At 42.3% G+C, this 25,225-nt stretch overlaps 1 protein-coding gene across 5 annotated transcripts in view; it reads left to right on the forward strand.

Moving 5' to 3' along the window:
- The first annotated feature begins 8,603 nt into the window (after positions 1-8,603).
- PROM1 (prominin 1) overlaps positions 8,604-25,225 on the forward strand; it is a 107,835-nt gene continuing 91,213 nt past the window's right edge. For all 5 annotated transcript variants that reach the window (XM_089524763.1, XM_089524767.1, XM_089524765.1 and 2 more), the window contains exons 1-2: positions 8,604-8,685; positions 23,752-24,166. In XM_089524763.1, the coding sequence (XP_089380889.1) occupies positions 23,944-24,166 (223 nt within the window). In that variant the 5' untranslated portion in view covers positions 8,604-8,685; positions 23,752-23,943. The remainder of the gene's footprint in view (positions 8,686-23,751; positions 24,167-25,225) is intronic.

Below are 25,225 nucleotides of genomic sequence, written 5' to 3' on the forward strand. Positions count from 1 at the left end.
ACCTGCTCCAGTCTTCTATACAACCACACAGGAGATCTCTCCAGTTTTCACTCTGACAACCCTAGTCTCAGTGCACCACTCCAGGACAGAAGGTGGCCACAACTTTGATTCTCCTCTGTAGGTCTCCACATCCAACAACATAACACAAAAAGTTGCCCTTCAAGGCTGTTTCTGATTTTCTGAATTTCACAGTAAAATAAAATAAGCCAAATGTGTCTTCTTCTCTCCTTACCAGAATGTAGCTACAGTACTGCTCCAACAAGCATTAATATGGAACTGAAGGTGAAACGGCTGCAACCTATGAATTCACCCAAACCAAGCAATAGCACATTTCCCTTAAGGCAGAGGTGATCCTATGAATAACAGACCTTTAAGACACCCTGAAATTAACAGCCCTGCTCAGGTCCTATAAACTCAGGGTTATGGCTACTACCTTGATTGAGTTGATACACCTGTAATGTGATCTTCCTCTTTTCTTACTGCCTCCCACTTTACCAAGTCATATTGTCTCATATGGCCAAAGTATGATTGCCTCAGATAGGGACAGTTCAGGCTTGATTTGCTTTAGGTTCTAGAAACAAGTGATAGACTGGAATATAAAAATATCCATTCCATGTCTGGCTGGGTTTTTTTTAACTTTCATTGCCCTCCAAAAACATACAGGTTTACCTTTCAGCTCTGTTTTAAAATATAACTGTATGAGTGTTTGAAATACTTAAATACTATGGCAACCAGTTTGAGCAAAAAGCCCATGAGGACTCTAATAATTCCATATTTAGGGCAGTGTGCAGTAAAGGAGTGTAATACAGATTTGCAATGAAAACAACAACAACATTGTTCAGTAATTTCCAATGTAAGTAGGGTAAGAAGAAGCATTTGCAGAAGTAATAATGATGTGAAGCTTTTTGTCAGTCTCTTGTTACTAATTTTAAGCTACCTTTTAAAATGAATGGTTTATTGCTGAGTTCATTCCAATAAATTAACTATGAATATTCTAAGGCCTGTTACAGACAGCCAAAATAAAGCTGCTTTGAGTCACAGTGGAGGTATGGTGTTTCAATGATGCATGCGTCCTAAGAGTCCAGAAGTCACACCAAAGCCACGCTCCAGCCCTAAGGACTGGAGCATGGCTTTGGTGCGACTTCTGGACTCTTAGGACGCATGCATCATTGAAACACCATACCTCCACTGTGACTCGAAGCAGCTTTATTTTAGCTGTCTGTAACAGGCCTAAATACTTCCCAGATCTGCAGAAGCTGCAAAGCTTTCTCACTAAGTTTACATTCTGATTGCTTTTTCCTAATATTCTTACATGATAACCCATATTTTTAAAACATTATCATGTCAACATAATAAATGATTATGCAAATTGGCACATTTGTAAAATTTTGGTCTGTTCTGTTCTGATCTACTAAGTATCATTAACAGCACAGTTCTGTGTATCTGTTCAGACAGAAGTTCAGCCCTGTTTCATGGAGTTTACTCATGCATATATGTCCCAGTGGGTATATGTGGGTACAAGCTTGTAGCCTAAGGGTTTTTCCCTCTTCATATGAGAGACAGAATTGTTCTGGTGAATAAGATTGCTGCTCTGTTTTACAGTATGAAGAAACAAAAAGATGCATGGAGGTATAGTAATGTTTTAAAAAAATTAAAAACAAAAATAATAATCATAGAAAATATTGTATTTCTAAGCATACTTAACTAGGAGGTTTATCACACATCTTAATAACATGACTTATCAGGCTGCATCCTCATCCTACCACTTGGCTTTTGTCTCCCTATCCGCTATGTGAGTACAACCTAGCTGCAGACCACATCCCTTCATGTGCTTTGGTGGCCATTTTTTAAAGCCAGAAAGCTCCCAACTTTGAAAAATGGCCGCCATAACACGTTAAGGGATGCGGGATGCAGCCAGGCTGTACACACATAGCAGAACGGGACACAAAAGCCATACAGTACAACAAGGCTTCAATTCAGGAGCAGTAAGTCGCATTATAAAAGCTGAGTGATAAAGTCCTAGGACAAAGTCTCAGTGAATTCAATGACATTTATTCTTAAGTAAATATGTTTAGGATCCTAATGACAATCCTATCCACAGTAGAGAGTAGCTTTCTTGAGTAGCTTTCTTTATTTCTTTCTTTCTTTCTTTCTTTCTTTCTTTCTTTCTTTAAGCTTAAACTGTAAATAATTTTGATGGTCTGTGACCCAGTCCTCTTTCTCAGTGTATACAGAGGATACGTTTCTTTTTGACATTTTAAAAATATCATGGATACTAGTCAAACCTCTAAGTAGCCAGATTTATTTTGTGCTTGCTAATTATCTCCTGGATAATTAGCCACACATAACTACTTCGTGCCTCATTGGTTATTGCCTTAGTCAAAACCTATTGTGAATTTTGTTAGAATCTCATGGTTTCGAGTGTGCGCTTTATGTTTGCAGACTTACAATTACTCTTCGCAGCATTCAGAATTTGTTATGGCTATCTGGCTGAAATATACAAGAAGCAGAATTGAACCAGTAACAGGGCAATGTTTTGGTCCAGGAAATAAGACAAGGGCCATAGCCATTTACTTTGGGTTCCCTTCTAATTATATGCTTCTATTAGCTCAGGAAGAGGAGGGGGATTTTGGGGTTGTGCCAGAAGGCAGGGAGAACCACAGATCTGTCCATACCAAAAGACATAATTTCTGTCAATCCTGGAATAAATGTAATATTCAGTGGGAGGGTTGTGGGCGGCACAAAAGGAAAACCCTCACATGGAAGGGAAAGCAGGAGTAACACTCCCCTGCTAGCAAGAAGCCAGAAGATTTTGGGATATACTTGAGGATCCAGAAACATCTATGTACATGAAGCCATGCCATTAGTTGCCCTTAATACTCCAACTGCTTTCCTAAGTGAGACGTGGAAGTGAGCTTTCACTTCAATGTAATTTCTGAACATTTAGATGCAGAAAGACAGACAGACAGACAGACAGACAAAAAGAAAGAAAGAAAGAAAGAAAGAAAGAAAGAAAGAAAGAAAGCTGAGGTTTTTGAATTCTCTGGAAAGAAGCACACTGCCTGCTTTCTTCCAGGTCTGAAAGGTCTGGAAATCATGTCCTATGAGGAACGACTCAGGGAGCTGGGGATGTTTAGCCTGGAGAAGAGAAGGTTAAGAGGTGATATGATAGCCCTGTTTAAATATTTGAAAGGATGTCATATTGAGGAGGGAGCAAGCTTATTTTCTTCTGCTCCAGAAAACAGGACCCGGAACAATGGATGCAAGCTACAGGAAAAGAGATTCCACCTCAACATTAGGAAGAACTTCCTGACAGTAAGGGCTGTTCGGCAGTGGAACACACTCCCTCGGAGTGTAGTGGAGTCTCCTTCCTTGGAGGTCTTTAAACAGAGGCTGGATGGCCATCTATCAGGGATGCTTTGATTTGGATTTCCTACATGGCAGGGGGTTGGACTGGATGGTCCGTGTGGTCTCTTCCAACTCTATGATTCTATGATTCCATAGGTATCTAGTTGGTCTCCAAAAGGACACCTGTATAGCTGTTCCCAAATCTCAAACAACCTAAAGTAGTGTAGCAGCTGAGAAGTTAACAGTGTGACCCTAAGCACTGAATCTGCTGGCTGAAATAGGTTAGGGTGACACAGAGAGGTCCCTCTGCCAGCAGAGCAGAGCTCTACCAGTACAGCGTATCTGTAGCAAAGCTGTAAGGACACTATTGGTGGCCTTCTGCTGGTGTTAGCAACTGCAAGGTCCTCAGATTGTAAGTGGAACTAAGTATCCACTCCATCCAAGTTCTTTAACCGTTCATCAGAGAAACTCCAGGGTCACCCCTTCTGCAGCAGTCAGATCTGAATGGAAAAGGAATTTCTTTTTTTTTTCTTTTTTAAAAAAACCCACACATCTATTTTCATTGGGAAAAAAACAAGTCATTTCACACATAGGAGTTTATCAAACAGGAGGAATTTCTCTTAAATTCGAATGAAAACAAAGTGGGGCCAGAATGCATTCACTTAAAGTCACTAGTTTAGTGCAATTACGTTGCATTCGAACTGCCTTCCCATTGCCCGAAAATAGCATGCCACTGGCAGAATTTGCGTGTGGCAGTCTATCACGCAATAACGTGAAACCACATGATTGCGTATGGAGTGACTTCCCATTGCCCGAATTTGCATGTAGTGAGTTATCACGCAATAATGTTAAACCCCATGATTGCGTTCAGATTGCCATCGGATTATACTTCCAATTTCCCTTGTCTGATAAACTCCATTGTGTGAGTGTGCTGTCAGAGGTCTGGAAGCCATGGCATATTTTCCCATATATTCCCTGCCTCTCAGCCTAATTAGGATTGTTCTATGAGTTAAGATGAACCAGGAAGTCCTGGACTTACTTAGAAAATGTTATAATCTGTTTTGTAGTCAAAAGAAGAATGCCAGAGATTCACTATAGGTGGTCTTAGGCAAGCCATCATTCCTCTTAATGCACCCATATGAACTTCAGGTACAATAATACCATCTGCTTTATGGGATTTTTTTCACGAATTATAATAAAATGCATATGAAACATTTTGAAATTCAAATGCAATATATAAATGCTCAGATAATAACTACTACTATTATAATAACGATTTCTTTTTGCTGGGAATGCATAGGGCAATGTTGGGTTGTTTTTTTTCTACTCTAGTTATGTACAATCAGACATAATACTAGGATTGCAGCAGAAAAGTAAGCCTGACACAATACAGCAGGATAGGTGGCAGAATATTGAGGTTGCTGAGCAAATTGTATTGCTCCAGATTAAAGCTAGGAGACATAAGTTTTGAATGTTCCTTTGCTTGGTGGGGGTGGTTGAGGAAGAGGAGAATAAAGTGTCTAGTCTTGTCCAGTACTTGCTAATGCTCTCCTTTTTTTCACTTGCTGCACATATGTAGTTAGTTAGCAAGGGTATGAATAAAGAATTTATATATAACTGTGCAGGAACACCGTTGCTAGACAGAGGTATCTCATGACAAATATAGAAAGCCTAGGGTAGTTTTCAGCTTGGCTGCTCGCTCAATCTTAAAGTCGGTCAGTCTGATTCCAAAACTAGAGTAATGATTAGAAATGAGGACAGTAGCCAAGGGAGTTTCACAGCTGTAATCTTGACAGGAAATCAGAACTGCTTCACAATAGCTATTCATTTTCTTTTAAGCTCAACATGTTTGTTGCTTTAACGGAGTTACTTTTAAAAAGTTATTTAGCTCTGAAAACAGTATTAAAACTGCATTCTCATGGCATTAAAAAGCTCAGTGATATACATTCCTTTTCTGTGTTGTCCCACATTTGGTTTGATCACATTTGTCCAGGTGTTTCAGATGTCTCAAATGTTGTGCCCCTACTGAAATGCCTAAGTGCACAAGAGTACACACATCCTGTCAGATATAATTGGAGAAGTAATTTCTCAGTGTCAAAGACCTGGGCTTTCATCACACTTACAGGCTGGGTCAGACAACCTTTGCTTTTGACTCATTCCTCTCTCTATCAACTGATTTTTGTACTACAGAGCACTTGGTTTCCACAAGCACCAAGCAATTAAGTTCTCTGTGTTACTTTTGCTTCCCTGGCATCAGTGGGAGATTACTACCTGCATTTTTAGATTCCCCCTTTCCTCAGTAGCAAAGGGAGAGCTGAGTCTGCAGATTTCAGTACACTGAGCTTTGCGCAGTACAGTCCGCCCTTCGTATCAATGGGGATCCATTCCAGATCCCTGCCCCCCCATGGGAAAAAAAGTGGGACCTCAAGTCCCACTGATTTTAATGACAGGCACAATTAATGGGTGCACACACATTCAAAGCAATGAAGCTTGTTGTCCATGGATGGTTAAATCCACAGATAGCAAGTCTGCTGATATCGAAGGCCCATGGTATTGGGTTGCTAGCTAAATTTCAATAACAATGGTTGGCATCCTGTTAGTGAATTATTGGCATAAGCTGGACTTAAATAATTGCAACTCACTGTTATGGTTGTTGCAGCCATACCCCAACATACACATTTTTGTGTTGTCAGAAACCTGGGAAATGAGCATGGACCCATCCAACTGTTTTCCTGTAGTTGGACCCACTACTGCAAGGAGGTCATCCACAGAGTGTGGACTCACCTGGCAGCATGTCAAGCCATGGAAAAATATGGAAAAATGGATGTGTCCTCATCCATTCTCTACTCCCCAACATGACCAAGAAATGGTCACTTGGGGATGATGTGCAGCTGCTTAGGAAGGGGCTTGCTAGTTTGGGAGCATGCCTCACTTCATACTGGGGTCTTCTAGCACCTTTGAGCCTAATTGAAAGAAAGTAGTCGGCAGCATGAGATTTCATAGATTTCAGCCCACTTCCTCAGATTTATTTTGTGGAGTGGAAAGCCAGAGACTGATGTACACAATTCATTTCTGTGTGAGAATGTCGATTCACACAAATGACTTATATAGGTCTGTCTCTGAAAGCTCATGCTGCCAACTTCTTTCTTTCGGTTAATTTCAGAGGTGCTACAAGATCTCTTTGGGGTAATTCACACTACGAAATAACCCGGTGTGAAAACTGGGTTATTTCAGGGTTGTTCACACTGTGCCCTGAACGCACACAGCATGGCATGTGGGGTGGTTGTGAAAAAGCAACTTTACCTGGTATATTGGGCACCGGGTAACTGCATCTTTTTTCCTTCAGTAGTACAGATGCGTTACCGAATCAATCCGAATCATTGGGATCCATTCCGGCCATGAGGCACCGTCATGCTGATCCGAAAGTGGTGCCAATGTGAATGCTGCACCAGGTTGAAGAGATTCAATCAGGCTACACATAGTGGGGAAGTCGATACAGTATCACTGTGCAGATCCTCACCTCCTCAGTACAAAAAAAATGAGCATGAATGACCTCTTTACATACCAGTTTTACAAACCATGGGGATTATCACATGGAGGCACTTATGTGGGCGAAACATTGCTGAACTGTTGCCGAAGTGCGAAGGTGAGATTGTCCGTCGCACTTCTAAAACGTAACTGAGACTTCCTTCTTTCCTTCCATCGACAAAGTGTTCCTGGAGAAGCCAGAAGGAGCCATTTTTTAAAATAACGGGATATCCCATTATAAAAAAATGGCTTCTCCACGAACGCTTTGTCGATAGAAGGAAAGCAGGAAGCCTCTTATGGTTTGGAAGCACGATGGACAGTCCCGCCTTCACGCTTTGGCAACAGTTCAGCCATGTTTCGCCCACCTAAGTGTGATAAGGTCCTAATGGGGCTATATCTTTGAAGTCATGGGGGATGAAGGGGTGTTGGAAAATCATTGCATTCTCTCTTCCCCTCATCAAATAGATAGACAGGCTTTTCCCTGCATACACTGTCTTCTCTCTATTTGCATGCCATTTCGTCTTGCTGGATCACAGGGGCAATAAATACCTTTGTAAGTTGGTAGGCACATCATGTGATTCAGCTAACTTCCTTAGGAAGTTCTAAAACCCAAAAGATTCTCCTGTTTTTCCCTTTGATATTTTTGTTTCCTTAACAAAGGCTGAATCCTTAGGAAACTTGAATTTCCCCACAGCGGGTTATTCCAGATATTCTGGGGAGTCCAATCCTCCTTGGAAAGGTCACCCCTAGACTCCCAAGCTGGTGAGGAGCATTGCACTTGCAGCCTCTGAAGACCCAAACCTTTAAAAACAAGAGTGCTTAGGAATTCATTGAAATCGTAGAGTTGGAAGAGACCCCAAGGGCCATCCAGTCCAACCCCCTGCCATGCAGGAAATCTCAATCAAAGCATCCCCACTGGCAGATGTCCATCCAGCCTCTGTCTAAAGACCTCCAAGGAAGGAGACTCCACTACACTCCGAGGGAGTTTGTCAGGAAGTTCCTCCTAATGTTCCTCCTAATGTTGAGGTGGGATCTCTGTTCCTATTGCTTACATCCATTTCTCCGGGTCCTAGTCTCTGGAGCAGCAGAAAATAAGCTTGCTCTCTCCTCAATATGACATCCCTTCAAATATTTAAACAGGGCTATCATATCACCCCTTAACCTTCTCTTCTCCAGGCTAAACATCCCCAGCTCCCTAAGTCTTTTGTCATAGAGGGCATGGTTTCCAGACCCTTCACCATTTTAGTCGCCCTCCTTATTGGACACGTTCTAGTTTCCTTTTTGAACTTGTGGTGCCCAGAACTGGACACAATATTCAAGAAGAGGGCTTCCTCTCAGGTAAAAGGCTCCATCCCTTTGCAGCTGGGAGAGAAATCAGTCCCACCAGAGAACACACAAGCTGGCTGCCTATGCTGCAGAAACCCTCCAGGTGTGGACACCACTCTTAAACTGCCTCAGTGCTTTGGGGGCTTTGTCTTTTGGCCTTTAGGGCTCTGGAGAGCCACAGCAAACTCCATAACCCTAACATCCCCCAGCAGCAGGGCTACCTAGTTACAACTGGTTGGTTTCTGCAGTGTGGAATCTACAGCCAGGAAGATAACTCCCCCTCTATTCTTGGAAACCTCTCTCCCTCCAAAACCCATCCCCTAAAAGCAGGCAGAGGATTAAGTCACGCGCCCAGGCGCAGAGAGAGAGAGAGAGAGAGAGAGAGAGAGAGAGAAAGAGAGCGAGAGCGCGCATCGGGAGCGCGCCACCAGGCTGAGGAAGAGGAGAAGGTGGAGGAGGAAGAGGAGGAAGAGGAGGAGAGGGGTGAGGAGGGAAGCAGGGCTGAGGGGAGAGGGGTTTGGGGGGACTGGGGCACAGAGGGGTCCACAGTGGTGGTGATGATGGCTTTGGAGAGGGTGGGCTCTCTTCAGTGGAAAGGGGCGTTGGCAGAATTGGGACTCTGCAAAAAGGAGCAGCAGCAGGAGCAGCAGCAGCTCTCCTCTTCCTCAGGTTGCCTCCTTCAGGTGAGAGGAAGCCCAGTGGATCTCTCTTCTGCAGGGCTCCCCGGGAGGGTCCTCCTCCCCACCAAAGGAAAAGCCTCGCAGGGTCAATCAATGCATGCTGCTTATCCAAGTGGAAGGCATTTGGCCATCAAAGGTGGAAGGCGCCTGGGCTGAACTCAGCGGGAGTTCAGCTCCTTGCAGAGCCCGAGCTCCCTTGGAAGGCTGCATCCACACTGGAGACATAACCCGTTTTGGCACCGCTTTAACAGCACTGGCTGTAGGCTGTGGAATTCTTGGAACTGGAGTTGGTTCCTGCGCCAGAGAAGGCTGGATCATGGCTTAGGCTGGATCATGTCTTCCCTACGTAGGGCGACCCTGTCATGGGGTTTGTCTTGGCCAGTTTCTTCAGCAGGGGTTTGCCATGGCCACCCTCTGAGGCTGAGAGAGTGTGACTTGGACAAGTTTCTTCAGCAAGGGTTTGCCATGGTCATCCTCTGCGGCTGAGAGAATGTGTGACTTGGACAAGTTTCTTTACAAGGGGTTTGCCATGGCCACCCTCTGAGGCTGAGAGAGTGTGATGTGCCCAAGTTTCGTCAAAGGGGGTTTGCCATAGCCATCCTCTGAGGCTGAGAGAGTGTGACTTGTACAAGTTTCTTCAGCAAAAGTTTGCCATGGCCATCCTCTGAGGCTGAGAGAATGTGTGACTTGTACAAGTTTCTTTACAAGGAGTTTGCCATGGCCACCCTCTGAGGCTGAGAGAGTGTAACTTGCCCAAGTTTCTTCACAAGGGGTTTGCCATGGCCATTCTCTGAGGCTGAGAAAGTGTGACTTGTACACGTTTCTTCAGCAAGAGTTTGCCATGGTCCTCCTCTGAGGCTGAGAGAATGTGTGACTTGGACAAGTTTCTTTACAAGGAGTTTGCCACGGCCACCCTCTGAGGCTGAGAGAGTGTGATGTGCCCAAGTTTCTTCAAAGGGGGTTTGCCATAGCCATCCTCTGAGGCTGAGAGAGTGTGACTTGCCCAAGTTTCTTCACAAGGGGTTTGCCAGGGCCATTCTCTGAGTCTGAGAGAGTGTGACCTACCCAACTTCACCCAAGTTTCTTGAAAGGGGGGTTTGCCATGGCCGCCCTCTGAGGATGAGAGAGAGTGACTTGCCCAACATCACCCACAGTTTCCGTGGCCAAGCCAGGATTCAAACCCTGGTCTCCAGAGTCATAGTCCAGTGTTCAAACCATTACCCCACAATGGGACCAAGGTAAAAACCAAGGATATTTAGGATTTTTAGACTAGACTTCCCTTGCAGCTGAGTGTGTCTCATTGTTTAAGGTAGCCATGCATCCACACTTTCAAGGAATTCCTGTTTGAACTTGTCTTCTTTTCAGAGCCCTGAGTCTAGTCCCCAAGGAAGGAGAAAGCAAGGAAAAGCTTGAAGTTGCCCATCAACACTTATATCTGGACATCAGGACCAAGCAGATAGACATATCCGGCTGCATCTTGCCCCTCTGGGGCAGAAATGCATTGTATTTCTGTGGTAAAACTGGTTGTTGTTGTTGTTGTTGTTGTTGGGTGCTTTCAAGTCATCTCCGACTTATAGCGACCCTGTCACAGGTTTTCTTGCCAAGAAAACCTGTAGTAATTATTTCTAAATGGACATGTATCCATCCATAGAAACCAGTATATGTGTATGCAAAGTTTATGCAGATTTCAGCTTGTAGTTTCTGTCTCCGCAGTTTGGAAGAGGCCACCCTGATCAGTGTGGAAATTCTAGCTGCAATGCAACTGAGCCTTACGGCTGCTTTTTGTACTGAATGGCAAATGTGTGAAATCCTGCCAGCTATCAATGCACAAAGCTTCTGGGGATAGTGATCCGCCTTCTGTAATTTCGAGAATCGAAGTATAGGGAAGGTTAGCAAGTACTTGCTGCTCTGCGTTACTTCAAGGCGGTGATGCATGTGTAGTGTTAGCTGAATTTAAAGTAGATTTGAAGTCCTTGTCTGATCTGAAAAGGTTTTGGGAAACAACCCCCCCCCCCCAATCATTTGGCTCTGAAGGGGAGCAAAAGAGTGAAGAGAAAGGGAAGATAACCTGCTGCCCCCTTCTTGTCCTCTAAATCCCTATCTGTAGCAGACCTGGATGGCTAAGATTTCTTGGATGTGTTTGGACTTCATGATTTTTGAAACAAAGTTCAACTGCTTGTACTTGGGTTTAGACAAGTTTATGTAGACGAACATATACGTGCCTGACTCACACTTACACACCAGCCATTCCATCCATCCACAGAACTGGTAGCTACTGTAATTTTTATATGTTTTGCTGTTAGAAGGGTGGAGTATCCCTCCTTGGAGGTCTTTAAACAGAGGCTGGATGGCCATCTGTTGGGGCTGCTTTGATTGAGAGTTCCTGCATGGCAGGGGTTGGACTGGGTGGCCCTTGGGGTCTCTTCCAATTCTATGATTCTAAGGGGAGTTTATGTTGACATTTTTAAAAGAATTCCTTTCTAGCTTTACATGGGCATCTAGCTTTCTGGTCTGCCCCATACAGGCTTATGATCTGTTTCTAAGTGAGGATGTTAACTTGAGTTTATTTCCTTTTAAAAGAACAGTTGGCTGTCTGATCCTCCTTTTTTCAGTAGTAGAAACTATTAGAGCCTGGTTGTTGACAGGAATTGTCTGGGAACTAAAAGAGAGCAGCTTGAAACAATCACTAATTATACAGTGCAGCACATCTTAACTGCTGCTGCGCTGTAGAATTTCTGTCCTACTGAATGATGCAGGGAATTGAACTTGGGGTCTTCTGCATGCAAATTTTGCTCTCTGTCACTGAACTATGGACTCTTTTGGATGCAGTGTTCCAGTCTGATATGTGTGTATCAAGTTGCCTGTTGACTTATGGTCTCCCCATGAAATTCATGAGGTTTTCTTAGGGATACTCAGGGTGGATTTGCCAGTTCCTTCCTCTGAAATATAGTCTACAGCACCTGGTATTCCCTGGTGATCTCTCATCCAAGTACTAGCCAGGGCTGACCCTGTTTAGCTACCAATACCAGACAGGATCTGGTATCTTTAAGGGTATTTAGGCATGGCTCATAATAAAAACATAGATCATCATCACACATCTTAAAAGTAGACTTTGAAGTACAAATCCCAGAACCACTTACCTTTTAATTACTTGTCTTTATTAGGGAGTCAACTTGGCTTATTCTGGGGGACTTTAACATCCATGTGGAGGCTACTCTGTCAGGAGCAGCTCAGGATTTCATGCCTGCCATGACAACCATGGGGCTGTTCCAAGTAATATCTGGGGACACCCATGTTGCCAGCACTATACAACTGAGCACTTAGAATTGTCCAAGCCATTGTATTTACCATCACCATGTATGGATGTGAGAACTGGACTGTGAAAAAGCAGATCAAAATAAAATTAACTCATTTGAGATATGGTGCTGGAGAAGAGTGCTGAGAATAACATGGATAGCCAAAAAGACAAAGAAATGGGTACTAGAACAGATCAAGCCTGAAATCTCCCTGGAAGCCAAGATGATTACATTGAGGCTGTTGTACTTTGGGCACATCATGAGAAGGCATGAATAATTGGAAAAGACAATAATGCTATGGAAGGTAGAAGGCAGCAGAAAAAGATGCCAGATGGATAGACTGAATCAGGGAGGTGACGGGCCTGAATCTACAAGACCTAAGCAGAGCAGTAAAGAATAAGAGGGGCTTGGAGATGTCTCATCCACAGTGTTGACAGCAGTCAAAATCAACTTGAGAGCAGCTAACAGCAACAATGAACTCATGCTACAGGACACACTCTGGACCTGGTTTTCTGTTCTGGGCAGGATGACAGTGATCTGGGTGTGGAGAAACTGATTAATTCCATTGTCATTTTCCCATTGTGTCAAAGGCTGATTGCTGTACAGCTGATAGCTAGCAGCTAATGTGCAAGTCCAGTCATAGAGCAGCTTACAGTTCAGCACTGACATTACTTTAATAAATAAGTCCCAAACAGAATTCAGCAATATCCAAGTCAGGTAAATGGCATCCAGAGTCAACAAACACAGACCAGGTCAAGAACAGAATTCAGGAACACGTTGGGGGAGCCAAGTAGATAAAATAATCTATGACAACTCCTGGAGGGCAGGTCTGGGAATGTATAGATGAGCAGCTTAGTGCAGCTGCTGCATAATGAGGCCTCTTCAAAACTTTCTTTGTTATGTCCACTTGGCAAAGGTAGTTGGCAGTAACCCCACTTCTGTATCTGAACAGGCAGGACTCTCTTCCAGGGCTGGTACTGCACTCTGGTCTGTCTCTGAGAAATGTGGCTGTGGAAGCTCCTGCTCTGCTTCAGCAGCAGGTCCCACCAACTCCACCTTCTTCAGTCTCTGAGTCAGAGTCCATGTCCATGTTTTGAAAGCAGGGCGTGGCAGTCATGGATTGATTGGTTGGGTTTAGACTCACTGGGATTCAGAGCCTCTGTGGGGCTGGGCGATTAAGATGGTACACCCCTGGAGACTTATGGATTCAGAGGGATTCCTGTTTCCCTGACTGGTGGTCCTGTTGAAGCCCTGGTGGATTTCTAGAATAGGGAAATGTCCAGAACAGTGGACACAATTATCCCTAAGAGTCCCCTGCTACAAAGCAGAGCCAGTGAGCCCTCTGGTTTACTAGGGAGCTAGCAGTGAGAACTGAGTGGGATGGAGACTAGAGCAACAATGGCAGAAGACTTGAAATGAGTCCAACTGAACTATTTGGAAGGCCTGTGCTGTGGCACCATCGTATCTGAATAGTGTCTTCCAGTGGAGTTGTCTTGAGGGGTCAAAGGCCATTTACATTATGTCCTACAAGAAGAAAACAAAGACCATTTGACAGCCCATTGTGAAGAATTTGCAGATAAAATTGCTTGGATTCACTCTGATTTGGATGCTATAGTTGAGACACATCCAGTGGATGTCACCTTGGCACTGCTTGTCCAGTGTTATTGGATACATTTCAGTCTGTGCAATCTGAGGATGTGGACAGGAACGCTAGAGAAGTGAGAGCCTCCACTTGCATATTGGACTCATTCCCTTCCTGGCTGTTGAAAGCAGCTCAAGGGGGACTAGCAAATTGGCTAGGGGGAGTAGTGAATACTTCACTACAACAAGGCAGCTTTCCATATTGTCTAAAAAGAGGCTATGGTAAGACCATTATTGAAAAACTTTTCCCTTGGTCCCACCATAATGGAGAACAATTGGCCAGTCTTCAATATCCCCTTTTTGGGGCAAAATACCAGAGTCTGTGGTGGCTCCCAGCTCCTAGATGAGATGGATTATCTAGATCAGTTTGATCTGGCTTCAGGCATGGCTATGGGACAGAGACAGCTTTGGTTATCTTGATAGATGACCTACACAGGGAACTAGACAGGGAGTGTGTCCCTGTTGGCTTTGCTGGACATGTCAACAGCTTTTAATACCACCAACCATTGTATCCTTCTGGGTTGCTTGCCTGAGATGTGGTCTGTGGGCACTATTTTACAGTGTTTCCGATCTTTTTTGGAGGGCAAGACTCAGAGACAACTATCGTTAACACCAAATCTTCTTTTGCTGGGGGATGCCTGTTTGATATCCTAACTACTATCCTACAGTGCCCCTCAGAGCCTGGTGTTCCCCATACTGTTTGATATTTACATGAAACCACTGGGAGGGGTCATCCAGAGTTCTGTGGTTCAGTGTCACCAGTATGCTGATGACACGTCTCTCTCTTTCCTTCCCATCTGATTCCAAATAAGTTGTTTTTGTACTTAACCAGTGTCAGCTGTCAGTAATGGACTGGATGAGGGTGAACAAATTGCAACTGAATGCAGATAAGACAAAGGTATTCCTGATCAGTCAGAAGACAGGTCAAAGAATAGGGATCCAGCCTATGCAGGATCTGGTCGCACTCCTCCGAAGTTTCAGGTTTGCAGCTTAGGGATTCCCCTGGACCTAAGCCTGGATGCCAAGTTTCAGCTGTGGCTAGAATTGCATTTGCACAGTTACAACTAGTATGTCAGCTGTGCCCATTCACTGAGAAGTCAATCTGGTTATGGTGACACATGGGAGAGAGGGTGTAGTGTTTTTCGCTTCATCATATTTTAAATGCCTTTTAATGCTGTTTTAACGTATGTTTTTAAATTAGGCACTTTAATTGTAGTTTAGTGTTTATATAAAGAGTTTTAAATTCTGATGTGTTTTTAAGGTGTTGTGCACCACCTTGAATCCTGCCTGGGAGAAAGGCAGCATATTAAATAAACAAATAAACAATTGTGTACCCCCACATTCTTCTTAAATGCATACTTATGGGAGAATTCTTGCAATCTTAATTGGCCCGTGTTTTATTTTTCTTCATGTTGCTGAATTTGGTACACTCTTGGAAACAGCTCTCGTCGATGCTTAAAGAGTGAGGACAGTCCATACTACTGCTATGCCCTGCCTGCTCTATTTGTATTGACAAAAGTCTTGAATAAATACGTTTCTAATGGGTAAGTGGTGATGTGAACCTCTATACTAGAATCCCTATTAGGGGATTTTTAAAAAATACTCTTTTGTAAAAATGTGATTTAGTACCATGTTATTAGGATGTAGCCCATCAAATAACACCTCAAATTATCATCCAACTTTAATATCTTCTCTGCTTTGACTGTTGGGTTCTGTTTATGTGTATATTTTTGGAATTAGCACACCAGTCAAATGGTCCATCCGGTGTTGTTAGCTGGCCACCTGTTCAACCACTGTCAGATATTCTGTGATGCTAAAAATGCCACAGTGTTTGTGACAGTTTAAAACTTTAATTTCATTATGATGTCATCTTTTGGCAAGGGCAGGAGTGACGGCTGTTTGCTAGCCCATTAGCAGACATTGCTATAACTCAGCTGAAACAGCAACGACCATTGACGTAGTAGCGTATTATTACAGCAATAATAACATTAATTACAACTTTAGTTCTTTGCAAATTTAATATAAAACCATTCTTTCTTAAAGACATTTAAAAAACCAAATTAGTAACAAACTGTAGGCAAGTAAAATACCTTCTTTTATTCTAGTAAAGTGAGTACGTTAAAAATACATGATCAAAATTTTCTTCACCAGTCAGTTGACCAAATCTCTTTTGACTAGTTAAATGCCCAGACTTGTTTTTGTCTCTTCTCATCAATCAGACCTAGGAAGCTCAAGAAATCCACACAACACAACTGCTATGTGATGTATTATTTAAAAACAAAGTAAATGGGAGTGGGAGATCTCAAATTTCTTTTTAAATTGAGGCTAATAAAGTCATAATAAGGCAGGGAAGTCATTCTTTGCTAATACAGTCGGCCCTTCTTATACACGGATTTTTTATACACGGATTCAAGCATACACGGTTTGAAAATGTTCCCAAAAAGTATAAATTTACCTTGATGTTCCATTTTTTATTAGGGACACCATTTTGCTATGTCATTATATTTAATGGGACTTGAGCATACACGGATTTTGTTATACACGGGGGATCTTGGAACCAAACCCCAGCGTATAACAAGGGTCCACTGTATTTTCTTTGCAGAAAATGCTGCTCTTGGGAACTTAATCTGTGCAAAGTTTACACTTTTTGTACAGAAAACTGTATTTTCTGCACACTAAACATTTGCTGTACAGAAGATAATATTTGTATTTGTTTCCTATATTGAGCAAAAACCCTCATGCTCCATTTGCACAGAATGCTGGCGAATTGGTCTGAAGGAAAACAAAATGTAACATCCTTTCCTTGGAGCTGTCCCTGCTGCCCCATAGATGTGCATGCCTTTACATGCCTAGGAAATGATTTAAAGACCTTCCTTCTATTTGCACTGTTTTAGAAATTTTCTGGGGATGGTATTATATTGCTTAATAATGTTGCATGTCTTGCTGCCTGGTGCTCTCATGGGGAGTGCTTTATAAATAATAACTGACTTTATTCCAATTAGCAAAATTATAATCCAAACATTTTGGTAGCTGACTGAAATGCAAACTAGATGCCAGTTTGAATATGGGTAAATCTTGCTTCTGGAGTTAATTTTAGGATTATCACTCTTTTGATGCTTTCACTGTGCTTTAATAAGCCAATTATTGCTCAGCTCATCATTTACAGAGATGCTTCTCATTGCACAACTTTGTTAAAAAAAAATCACTAAGCCCACTCACATTAATTCTGCTGTAGTGAAGTCCACTAACACTTGTTTGGTCACCTGTGAGATTGCCAGGTGCCCATGGTTTGTAGTTTCCTATTTATAGTTTTGTTGAAAACCCAGTATACACCAGCCCTTAACATGTCTCCATGTTAATAAAAAGTTATAATAAAGTAAATTAAAACAACATGATATTGAAACAGTATAACAGCAGTGCATGCAAGGCCCTGGAATTCTTTAGAAGGCTAATACTTCCTTCTCCTGTGGTACCGTCTTGTGGTCCCATATTGGGAGAAAGGTGGGATATAAGAAATAATAATAATAATAATAATAATAATTATTATTATTATTATTATTATTATTATTTCATGAGCTTTGGGCAAATCTAGGAATTATTTTGTTAGCTCAAGAAGCATTTATTGATTTATCCATTCCAGTTTATTTACTGCTACAGTACTTTATATGAAAATGGTAGAAAATTCTCATTATGCACTTAATAATGACAAAAAGTAGTTAAAAACTCACAGTCTTCAGACTGCTGGCCTGACAGTGTTACAAATTTCCTGATAGAAGTTCTCCCCCTACTTTAATGAAAACAATTTACCTTTTCCATTTACCCTTATTGCTTTGCCAGAGGGCTGCCACAAAGTATTTCAGCGGTCTGATTTTTGACTGACTGACTGACTGACTGACTGACTGACTGACTGACAGATTGACATTCTTTCTCACCAAGTGCATTAGTTCCATAAGATGGCCACCATGCATCACTTAGCACTATTTATAGTCAGTATAGGCTATGGATAGGAACCATGGAAACCCACTTGGAATTCCCACTCACCCACTGAACTCATTGGGTGAGCTGGGGAATATAAGGCATATAAGACACATTGAGCTGTTTGGGAGAAAAGCAGAGGGTTGCCACAAAGTGCTAAAAATTAGCAATCACTGTTTTGATTTCTTCTACTCTGTAGCCTGCGACAGAATTTTTTTTAAAGTGGCAAGAGAGCTATATCCTGCCTATCTTCAGTAAAATCTGTGTTTTATAGTAAACTAAACAAAAACAAAAACAGGTGTAAGACTGAAATCATTTTACTCTGCAAAAAAATATATATATGTGGACTATATGTATATCCTTGATCATAATCTGTGATTATGACTGAAATAATTCTCCCTTTTCCAGCCTCTGGATTATTAATTTCTAAATATTTTAGGGTAGGTTTGAAGTTAAGCTGAAAATCAGGAAGCCCTAAATTCAAATTATATCTTTGCTATGAAACTCAGTAGCTGGCCCTTGGCAAACCAGATCCTGAACCCCTATCCCATCATTACTATGAGAAATTAGAGGATGAAGGTTTGGTTGATGGGATGATAATTAGTTAATGCATGGTGAAGCGCTTTAAACACGGGAAAGCAGTACACAAATGCTAACAGTTACTTAATATAGAAGCTATGTATGAGCATTCAGGGAACTTGTTTAAATATTTTATGAAACTGGAAGGTAGCAAATTTATCCACATTTCATAGCCCTGCTAAGAAGACTTGATATTACTATGAAACAGCTAGTATTAGTCTTTGGTATGCTTTCCCAGTTAATAAAATGGTGTGCTGTGCTAACAGTCCTGTTAAAGATGAAGTAATGCTTGATGGTATAATTGAAAGCAACCTTCTCTTGGAAGCAAGTAACTAACAAGGGCAATTACCAAACTATAAAGAGAGCAATGGAAAGCTGGTATAATATTATTTTAGCAGTTTTCTTAAAGTGGAAGCAAAGCAACACTTTCAGAGTAAGAGGAGCATACTAACCTCAGGGTTAAGCGCCATTAAATATGTACCATACATCTTAAAGTAATGTTTTTGACTTTTTGTTATGAGCAGTTGGTGGCCTGTGCCACAGTCATCTCCTGGTCTGGTTTTGACCACAAGGATAGAGCTTCTCCATCTTCTACTTCCAATTATGTATTATGTCTGTTTTTTGTGTTTACCATCTGGTGATGTCCAGGTGTATAGTCTCCTATCTGGTTGTATGAAGCAGGTACAGTCCGCCCTTGCCTTACATAGGGGGTCTGTTCCGGATCCCCCTGCATAAGCCAGAAAGCACGTATTAGATATAATGGGGCTTGTGCTCGCCATGTGGCCAAGTGTATGTGCCACAAATGCACATGCCATTCTCCCATTCTCCCGGCGGCTTACACATAAGCTGAAAGCCACCTATAACAAGCCCGCGTATGGTGTGGGCTCACTGTATTTGCAATGAATAGATGCTCTCCTGCTTTGTTTCTTGTTCCTAAGCTAAATCTTCCTACTGTTTTAATTCTCCTTTGTTGCAGACTTTAGCATTCAAGTCTGCAATGATTAGTTTGAAATCTTGTGATGGTATGTTGTCAATTTCTTCCTGGACTGCATCATAGAATCTCTCAATTTCCTCTTCATCTGCATCTGTAGTTGGTGCATATACCTGAATTGTTGTGATGTTTATAGGTTTACCCTGAAGCTTTATTGATAATATACAGTCTGACTTTGAGTTGTATCCTTTGAGTGCTCTAGCTATATCTTTCCTTAGTATGAAAGCCACCCCATTTCTTCTTCTGTTTTTCATTTCCTGAATAGATTACTGTATAGTTGTCTGAGTCAGAGGCGGGGTACATACCGCTGCTTTGCGGCGGTCTGCCGCCGCCGCCAGTAGGTCCGCGGGGGAGCCGGAGCCTTCAGACGGCCCGACTCCCGCGCGGACCGAAAAAGAAGCTCCAAAATGGAGCTTCTTTTACCGTCGCGTTTGCGACGTAGCGAGGCGCCAGGGGCGCGCTCGCTACGTCACAAGCGGCGCGACACGTACGGACGCTCAGCGTCCGATACGCAAAGATGGCGGCGCCCATGTGGAAGGGGCGCCGCCATCTTGTACGTATAGAATACGTACTAGGGTTAGGGGGGTGCGGAAGCACCGCCCCTTCCTAACCCTAGTACGTATTCTATACGTACTAAATGGCGGTATGTATCCCGCCAGAGTGACCCATTCCTGTCCATTTTAACTTACTCACTCCTAGTGTTGCTATATTCATGTGTTCCATTTCCTTCTTTACGATATCTAGTTATCCCTGGCTCATGCTTCTCACGTTCCATGTTCCAATTACATGTGTAGTGTTGCTTCTAACTATGCTTGTTTTATTGGACATGTTTTCTGTCTGGCCTCCCCCACTCTTGTTGTTAGATATTGAGCTGTCTCACCAAAAGGGTTTTCTTGGTGAAATGGTCTCGCAAGGAGGGACACCTTTTGCCTCCTTTTGTACAGTGCTGACAAGTGTAAACTATGGTGATACTACTGTTCTCTCTGTGAGAGTTGACTTCAGTGTCACCCACCACTGTGGCTGCAGTCCAGTTCTGCTCCTATATTTTATGCCTGTTATGCTACTTCCCTCCCTCAATTCTCTTTTCCTGTTCCTTTTTACACTCCTAGATGTTTTTCCCACCCTCCCCTCTTCCTCCCTGCCTCCCACTTTGTCCCCATTGGCAACCCTGCTGAAATTTTCCCACCACCTTTTCTCTGTTCTTACCATAGAAAGTTCCATAAGGAGGAAGAGAGAACAGCTCTGCAATGCTTTTTGACTGATAGTGCCAGTAGTTGCACATATGAAAGCATGCTAAATTACTAATTGAATACCTCGTTTGATAAAAAACAGTATTTACATATCTATTTCAGAATAAATAGCTGCTTCATTTTTACTAGAATAAAGTGGGCATATTGCTTATTTCTGATTCTGAAGATTGACTTTTCTGTGTATATTCATCATACATATTAGAGGGGAAAGTACACCTTTCCTTACAAGTTTATTTTGAGATTTGGGGAAAGAAACCCCCTCTTCTAATGCCTCAAAATTATTACCCAAGTAACTGGAGAACCCAGGTAAGAAGAGGCTTAAATTATTTATATAGAAATTTAATATAATTACTTAAAGTTCAAAATTACTATTCTTTGTGTAAAGGTTAGTACTCATTGTTCTGGGTGGATAATTTTTTGATAGGTAATTACGTTTAAATTCCATGTAAAAGCTTTCTGTATTATGGCTAGCCCTTAAACTCATACATTTTTGAGAGCTTAATAAGTTTAATGATCTGATAATGACAATGGTTACTTCATAGTCTGCAACTTCACAACTGAACCCACTTCCCGGGGTGAGTTGGACTGGGTAATTTATATCTTTTCCATCTTTCTATTTCTGTATTAGCTGGTTAGGCAGTGGGAAAAAGCAACCTTCCTGGGAATGGAACTGGCTGTTCTAGTCTTTTTTGGGAGCTGTATAGAAAAAAGTAATAATACTTCAGATAGAGTAGAACTTCTGAGGAGTGGTAAGATAGCAAGGGAACAGAAACAGAAGCACTTCATTCCCATGCCCCAAACAGTCATACCAGTTGTGAAATTTTACTGGAAAACTACCCATATAAAACCCAATTCCTGCACTCTGTTGCAGGCTCAAAAACAGGCTCAAAAGCTCAACATTCACTTTGTCCATTCTGAAATGTGTTATATTTTATGCCTGCAAATGTCATGTATGGAAAACACAATAGCATCAAGGAGGATGAAATGCAGCAGAATATCTTATTTAAAATTTCTGGGAAGCTGACCCAATGTGTGCCTTTTAAAATTTCCTGTAAAGTGAGACATTGCTGTCCCATGTGTCTGAAATACGATAGGTATAATAGCTCAAGGATGTAACAAAATTCCTAAAAATATGCCATTTGACTGAAAAGGAGCAAAGTTAAAGGCAGCGGAAACCAGTCCAGACAGTTGACTATTTCAGGACGCTATGATATGGGACTGAGTATTGGTAAGATGTGTTGGAGGGACATGATGGAAGATCAATAAACTTTTGCGGCTTCTGGTGTCCATAAAAGATTTTCTTAAAAGTTCTTAGTCTAATCTGCATATTAGTCTTGGTCAGGCTATTTTTTGGATCCATTGGATGGGCATGGCTGAAATAACTTTTAAGAGGAGGATGGTGTTTCATGAGCTTTGATGTTTAAAGGAATACTGCAAAAGACAAGATAATTCTGATTTTTTATTTTTTTTTAGATTTACAAAAGCTATGGCACGTTACAGACTGCCCAAAATGGGCAGTCTCGCGCGGTTGCTGCGTCCGGGAACCGCAGCAGCCAAACCATGTGGTTCCTGGGCACAGCAACAAAGATGGCGCTTCTTCCTGGGTCCCGGAAGAGGCACTGCAAGGCACGAGGCGCACACTCGCGGCGCCACTTCTGGTGCGCGGCATCCGGACGCTGTGTGTCCGCGATGTCAAAATGGTGGCGCCCATCTGTATGCGGCGCTGCCATTTTGACGTAGTCGTTACGCGTGAGGGGCAAGGCACGTGGGGAAGCACCGCCCCTTGCGCGTAACGATGGCGCCCCATAGGGCCCGTCCGGAACGCGCCTAAGTCACTTGTTTGTCTAGAATTCGAAATCATTTGAATACATGGTTCCATCTAGCTGTAAAGTGTAAAATGTATCTCCGTATTACATTTTCAAAGTGTATCCTTAAAGTGTAAAGTGTGATGTGTTATAAAATACATGGCTGCAAGCATGAATATGTACATTTAGTAGCTATAATTGGCTATAGGTCCTTGCTGGATGTGTAATCAGTATTTAGTTGCAAACCTGGCTTTTATTTTTTGTCTGATGTTGTTATAACTCTATCTGTACTTGGGATATTTGCTTTCCTGTGTGCAGATCTACAGCCCTTTGCAGTTCTTTTCAGACTGTGTTCTAAACCTTGGCACACCTCAGAAGCTTGTGAAATTATCCCCAAAATAATGGCAGACACTCTGTCCTGAAAGTGCTGCTGGCGGGAGGTGGGGATGTTTGATGAATTCCTCAGTGCATATGTAGGATATGGGACAGAAAGGCAGGGCTTTCCAATGCCACTGCTATGTACAAGGAGACATGTGAAGATTCTTTGACAGTTATCTGAATTAACCTGAAAAGAGTTTCCAGAACATAGGCCCAAAGCAAGACGGGCCAAATAAATAAGCTTCCAGATGCTTCAGGAATGTGGCGTTTAGACAGTGCTTACCCCTGAAGTGGCCAGAAGGCACTCCGAGGCTACCTAAGGCAGCCCAAAGCTGCCAGCAAGTGGAGTGGATTTAATCCGCTCCTGCTGGTGGTCCGTTTTAGACTGTGGTGGCAGCCTGCTTCGGGAGTGGGCCATGCGGTCACTGCAGTCCTGGAACAATCGTGACTGGAGATTACTCCTTCCAAGCTATCTGCTTCAGCCCATAGAAAGCTTGAAAGCCATTCCTCTACAGTTAATAAAACCATGTCTTTTGAAATGTCAGAATGGCTGTTTGAGGGTTTGACTGTTGCCATTCTCATGTTAAGCACCTGTCATCTGTGACCCTGGATCTGTGAAAGACCTAGCCCCAGATGGAGTATTCATCTGTTGAAAGTTTCTAAAAATGGCAAAAAGCTTCTCTTAATTTCAGTTCACTTCTGTTCTTGTCTCCCCCTGGACAAAATCCAGTGTTACATGGGAGACTTGTGTGCAATTTTCTCCTCCCTCTTTAACAGAGTTTCTCTTAGTGATGCTTGGGAGCACAGATCTATTCTGTCTGCATAGCTTGCCAATAAGGTAGCATGTGTGGAAATTTCACAGGAGGTTTCATACATTTCACACCATTGTTATGTTCCCTCCTAGGGTGAGATGACACTTATTAAACAGCTGTTTTCTTCTTCTTCTTTTGCTAGAGACGGAGGACTAACTGAGTCTTGTGAAGTGCTGCCAAAAAAGCATTGAGAATTGAGCGCACATTCTGCATTGAACAAAGGACTGAGAAGATTTTCCTTTTTCACTTGCTGGATCTTCTTGCTGTGAAGTAATATGCACTGAAGATTTTATCCCTCTGCCCTTCTACCTCATTTTATGCATTTTGGCCAGCCATGGCTGGGGAGCTCTCTGTATTCCTTATTTTATTGCTGTGTGGGAGAACAATTTCTGAAGTGCAGCCTTTATACCAACCGCCTTCTGAAGCTCTGGATTTTGGGTTTGTCCCTGCAAAGACATATGATACTAGCGCATACCATGAACCTGGAGCGATAGGGATTTTGTTCCGAATTGTCCATGCTTTCCTCTATTTAGTGCAACCAAACTATTTTCCTCAAGGTAAGTATCTGATTTTAAACCGCTTCTCCCCTAAAACACATGCATTGGAAGACACTTTGGCTTGAAATGGCAAATCTGTATTCTATGGGAGTTTTGGTGTAGGGGGAGATGTGCTGAAATAAAGATGTGAAATGTCAAAGGCTTCTTCTCTAGATGAGCAGAGGCTATAGCTACATTTTATTTAAAAAAATATTATCACAAATATGGAGAACAAAATGACTGCAGGGAAAACTCTCTAGCAGCCATAATGTTATGTGGATGCTCAGTAAAAAGCCAAGAGCTGGCAATTCCAGATGAAAGGAATAGTGTGGAAGCACGGTGAGAACTCAAGGGGGCTTTCAGAATATTCTGCAGTAACTCCACCCTCCCTGATGGAGAATATACAGATATTTTTGTGCATTGAAATGTGATTCTTGTTAAAATAAATACTTAATATACATATAGGGTAAAGGCATATGCACCTACAGTATCTAAGAGAAATGGAGATAGTTGAAACATAACTCTGCTGCCCTGAAAGTACTGTATATATTAGAACAGGAGGGGCCAAAGCACAGTCCCTCCCCTATTTGCTTTTATGATCTCTTCCCTAGACCTTTCAGGAGTATCCATTCCTCATTTAACATTTTTTTTTTTTTTTGCTCTTTAGAATTTTTTTTTAAATCCTGTATTTTTAAAATGAGAAAATTGTTTCCCTCTCTCTCTCTTTGAAATTTTCCACAGTTCATGCAGGTCCCATGGGCAAAAAACTATCCCCTAGATTTGCTGAAGCTCCCCACCCTAGTTTTAGTGGGTGATTTCTATTACTTGTTCTATACTTAACATGTTACATCAGTCTGTCTGTACCATTTTGTCCTCCTTTTTGGAGCACTACAGGTCCTGCCATGTGTGAGTGATTGTTATGCCTGCATTTTCTGATAGCAGTTTTGTTTACTAGTTGGTGTGGGCCAACAGATACTGAATGGTATATCCTGGGGAATGCTTTTTATTTAAAAGAAATAACAATCTAAATAGTCTCATGTTGTTGTCCTGATCTAATTGCCTACCCCCCTCTTATTTCAC

This window comes from Sceloporus occidentalis, unplaced genomic scaffold (assembly GCF_023333645.1).
Source record: "Sceloporus occidentalis isolate IW3139 unplaced genomic scaffold, rSceOcc1.0.p SCAF_5, whole genome shotgun sequence".
Classification (NCBI taxonomy): domain Eukaryota; kingdom Metazoa; phylum Chordata; class Lepidosauria; order Squamata; family Phrynosomatidae; genus Sceloporus; species Sceloporus occidentalis.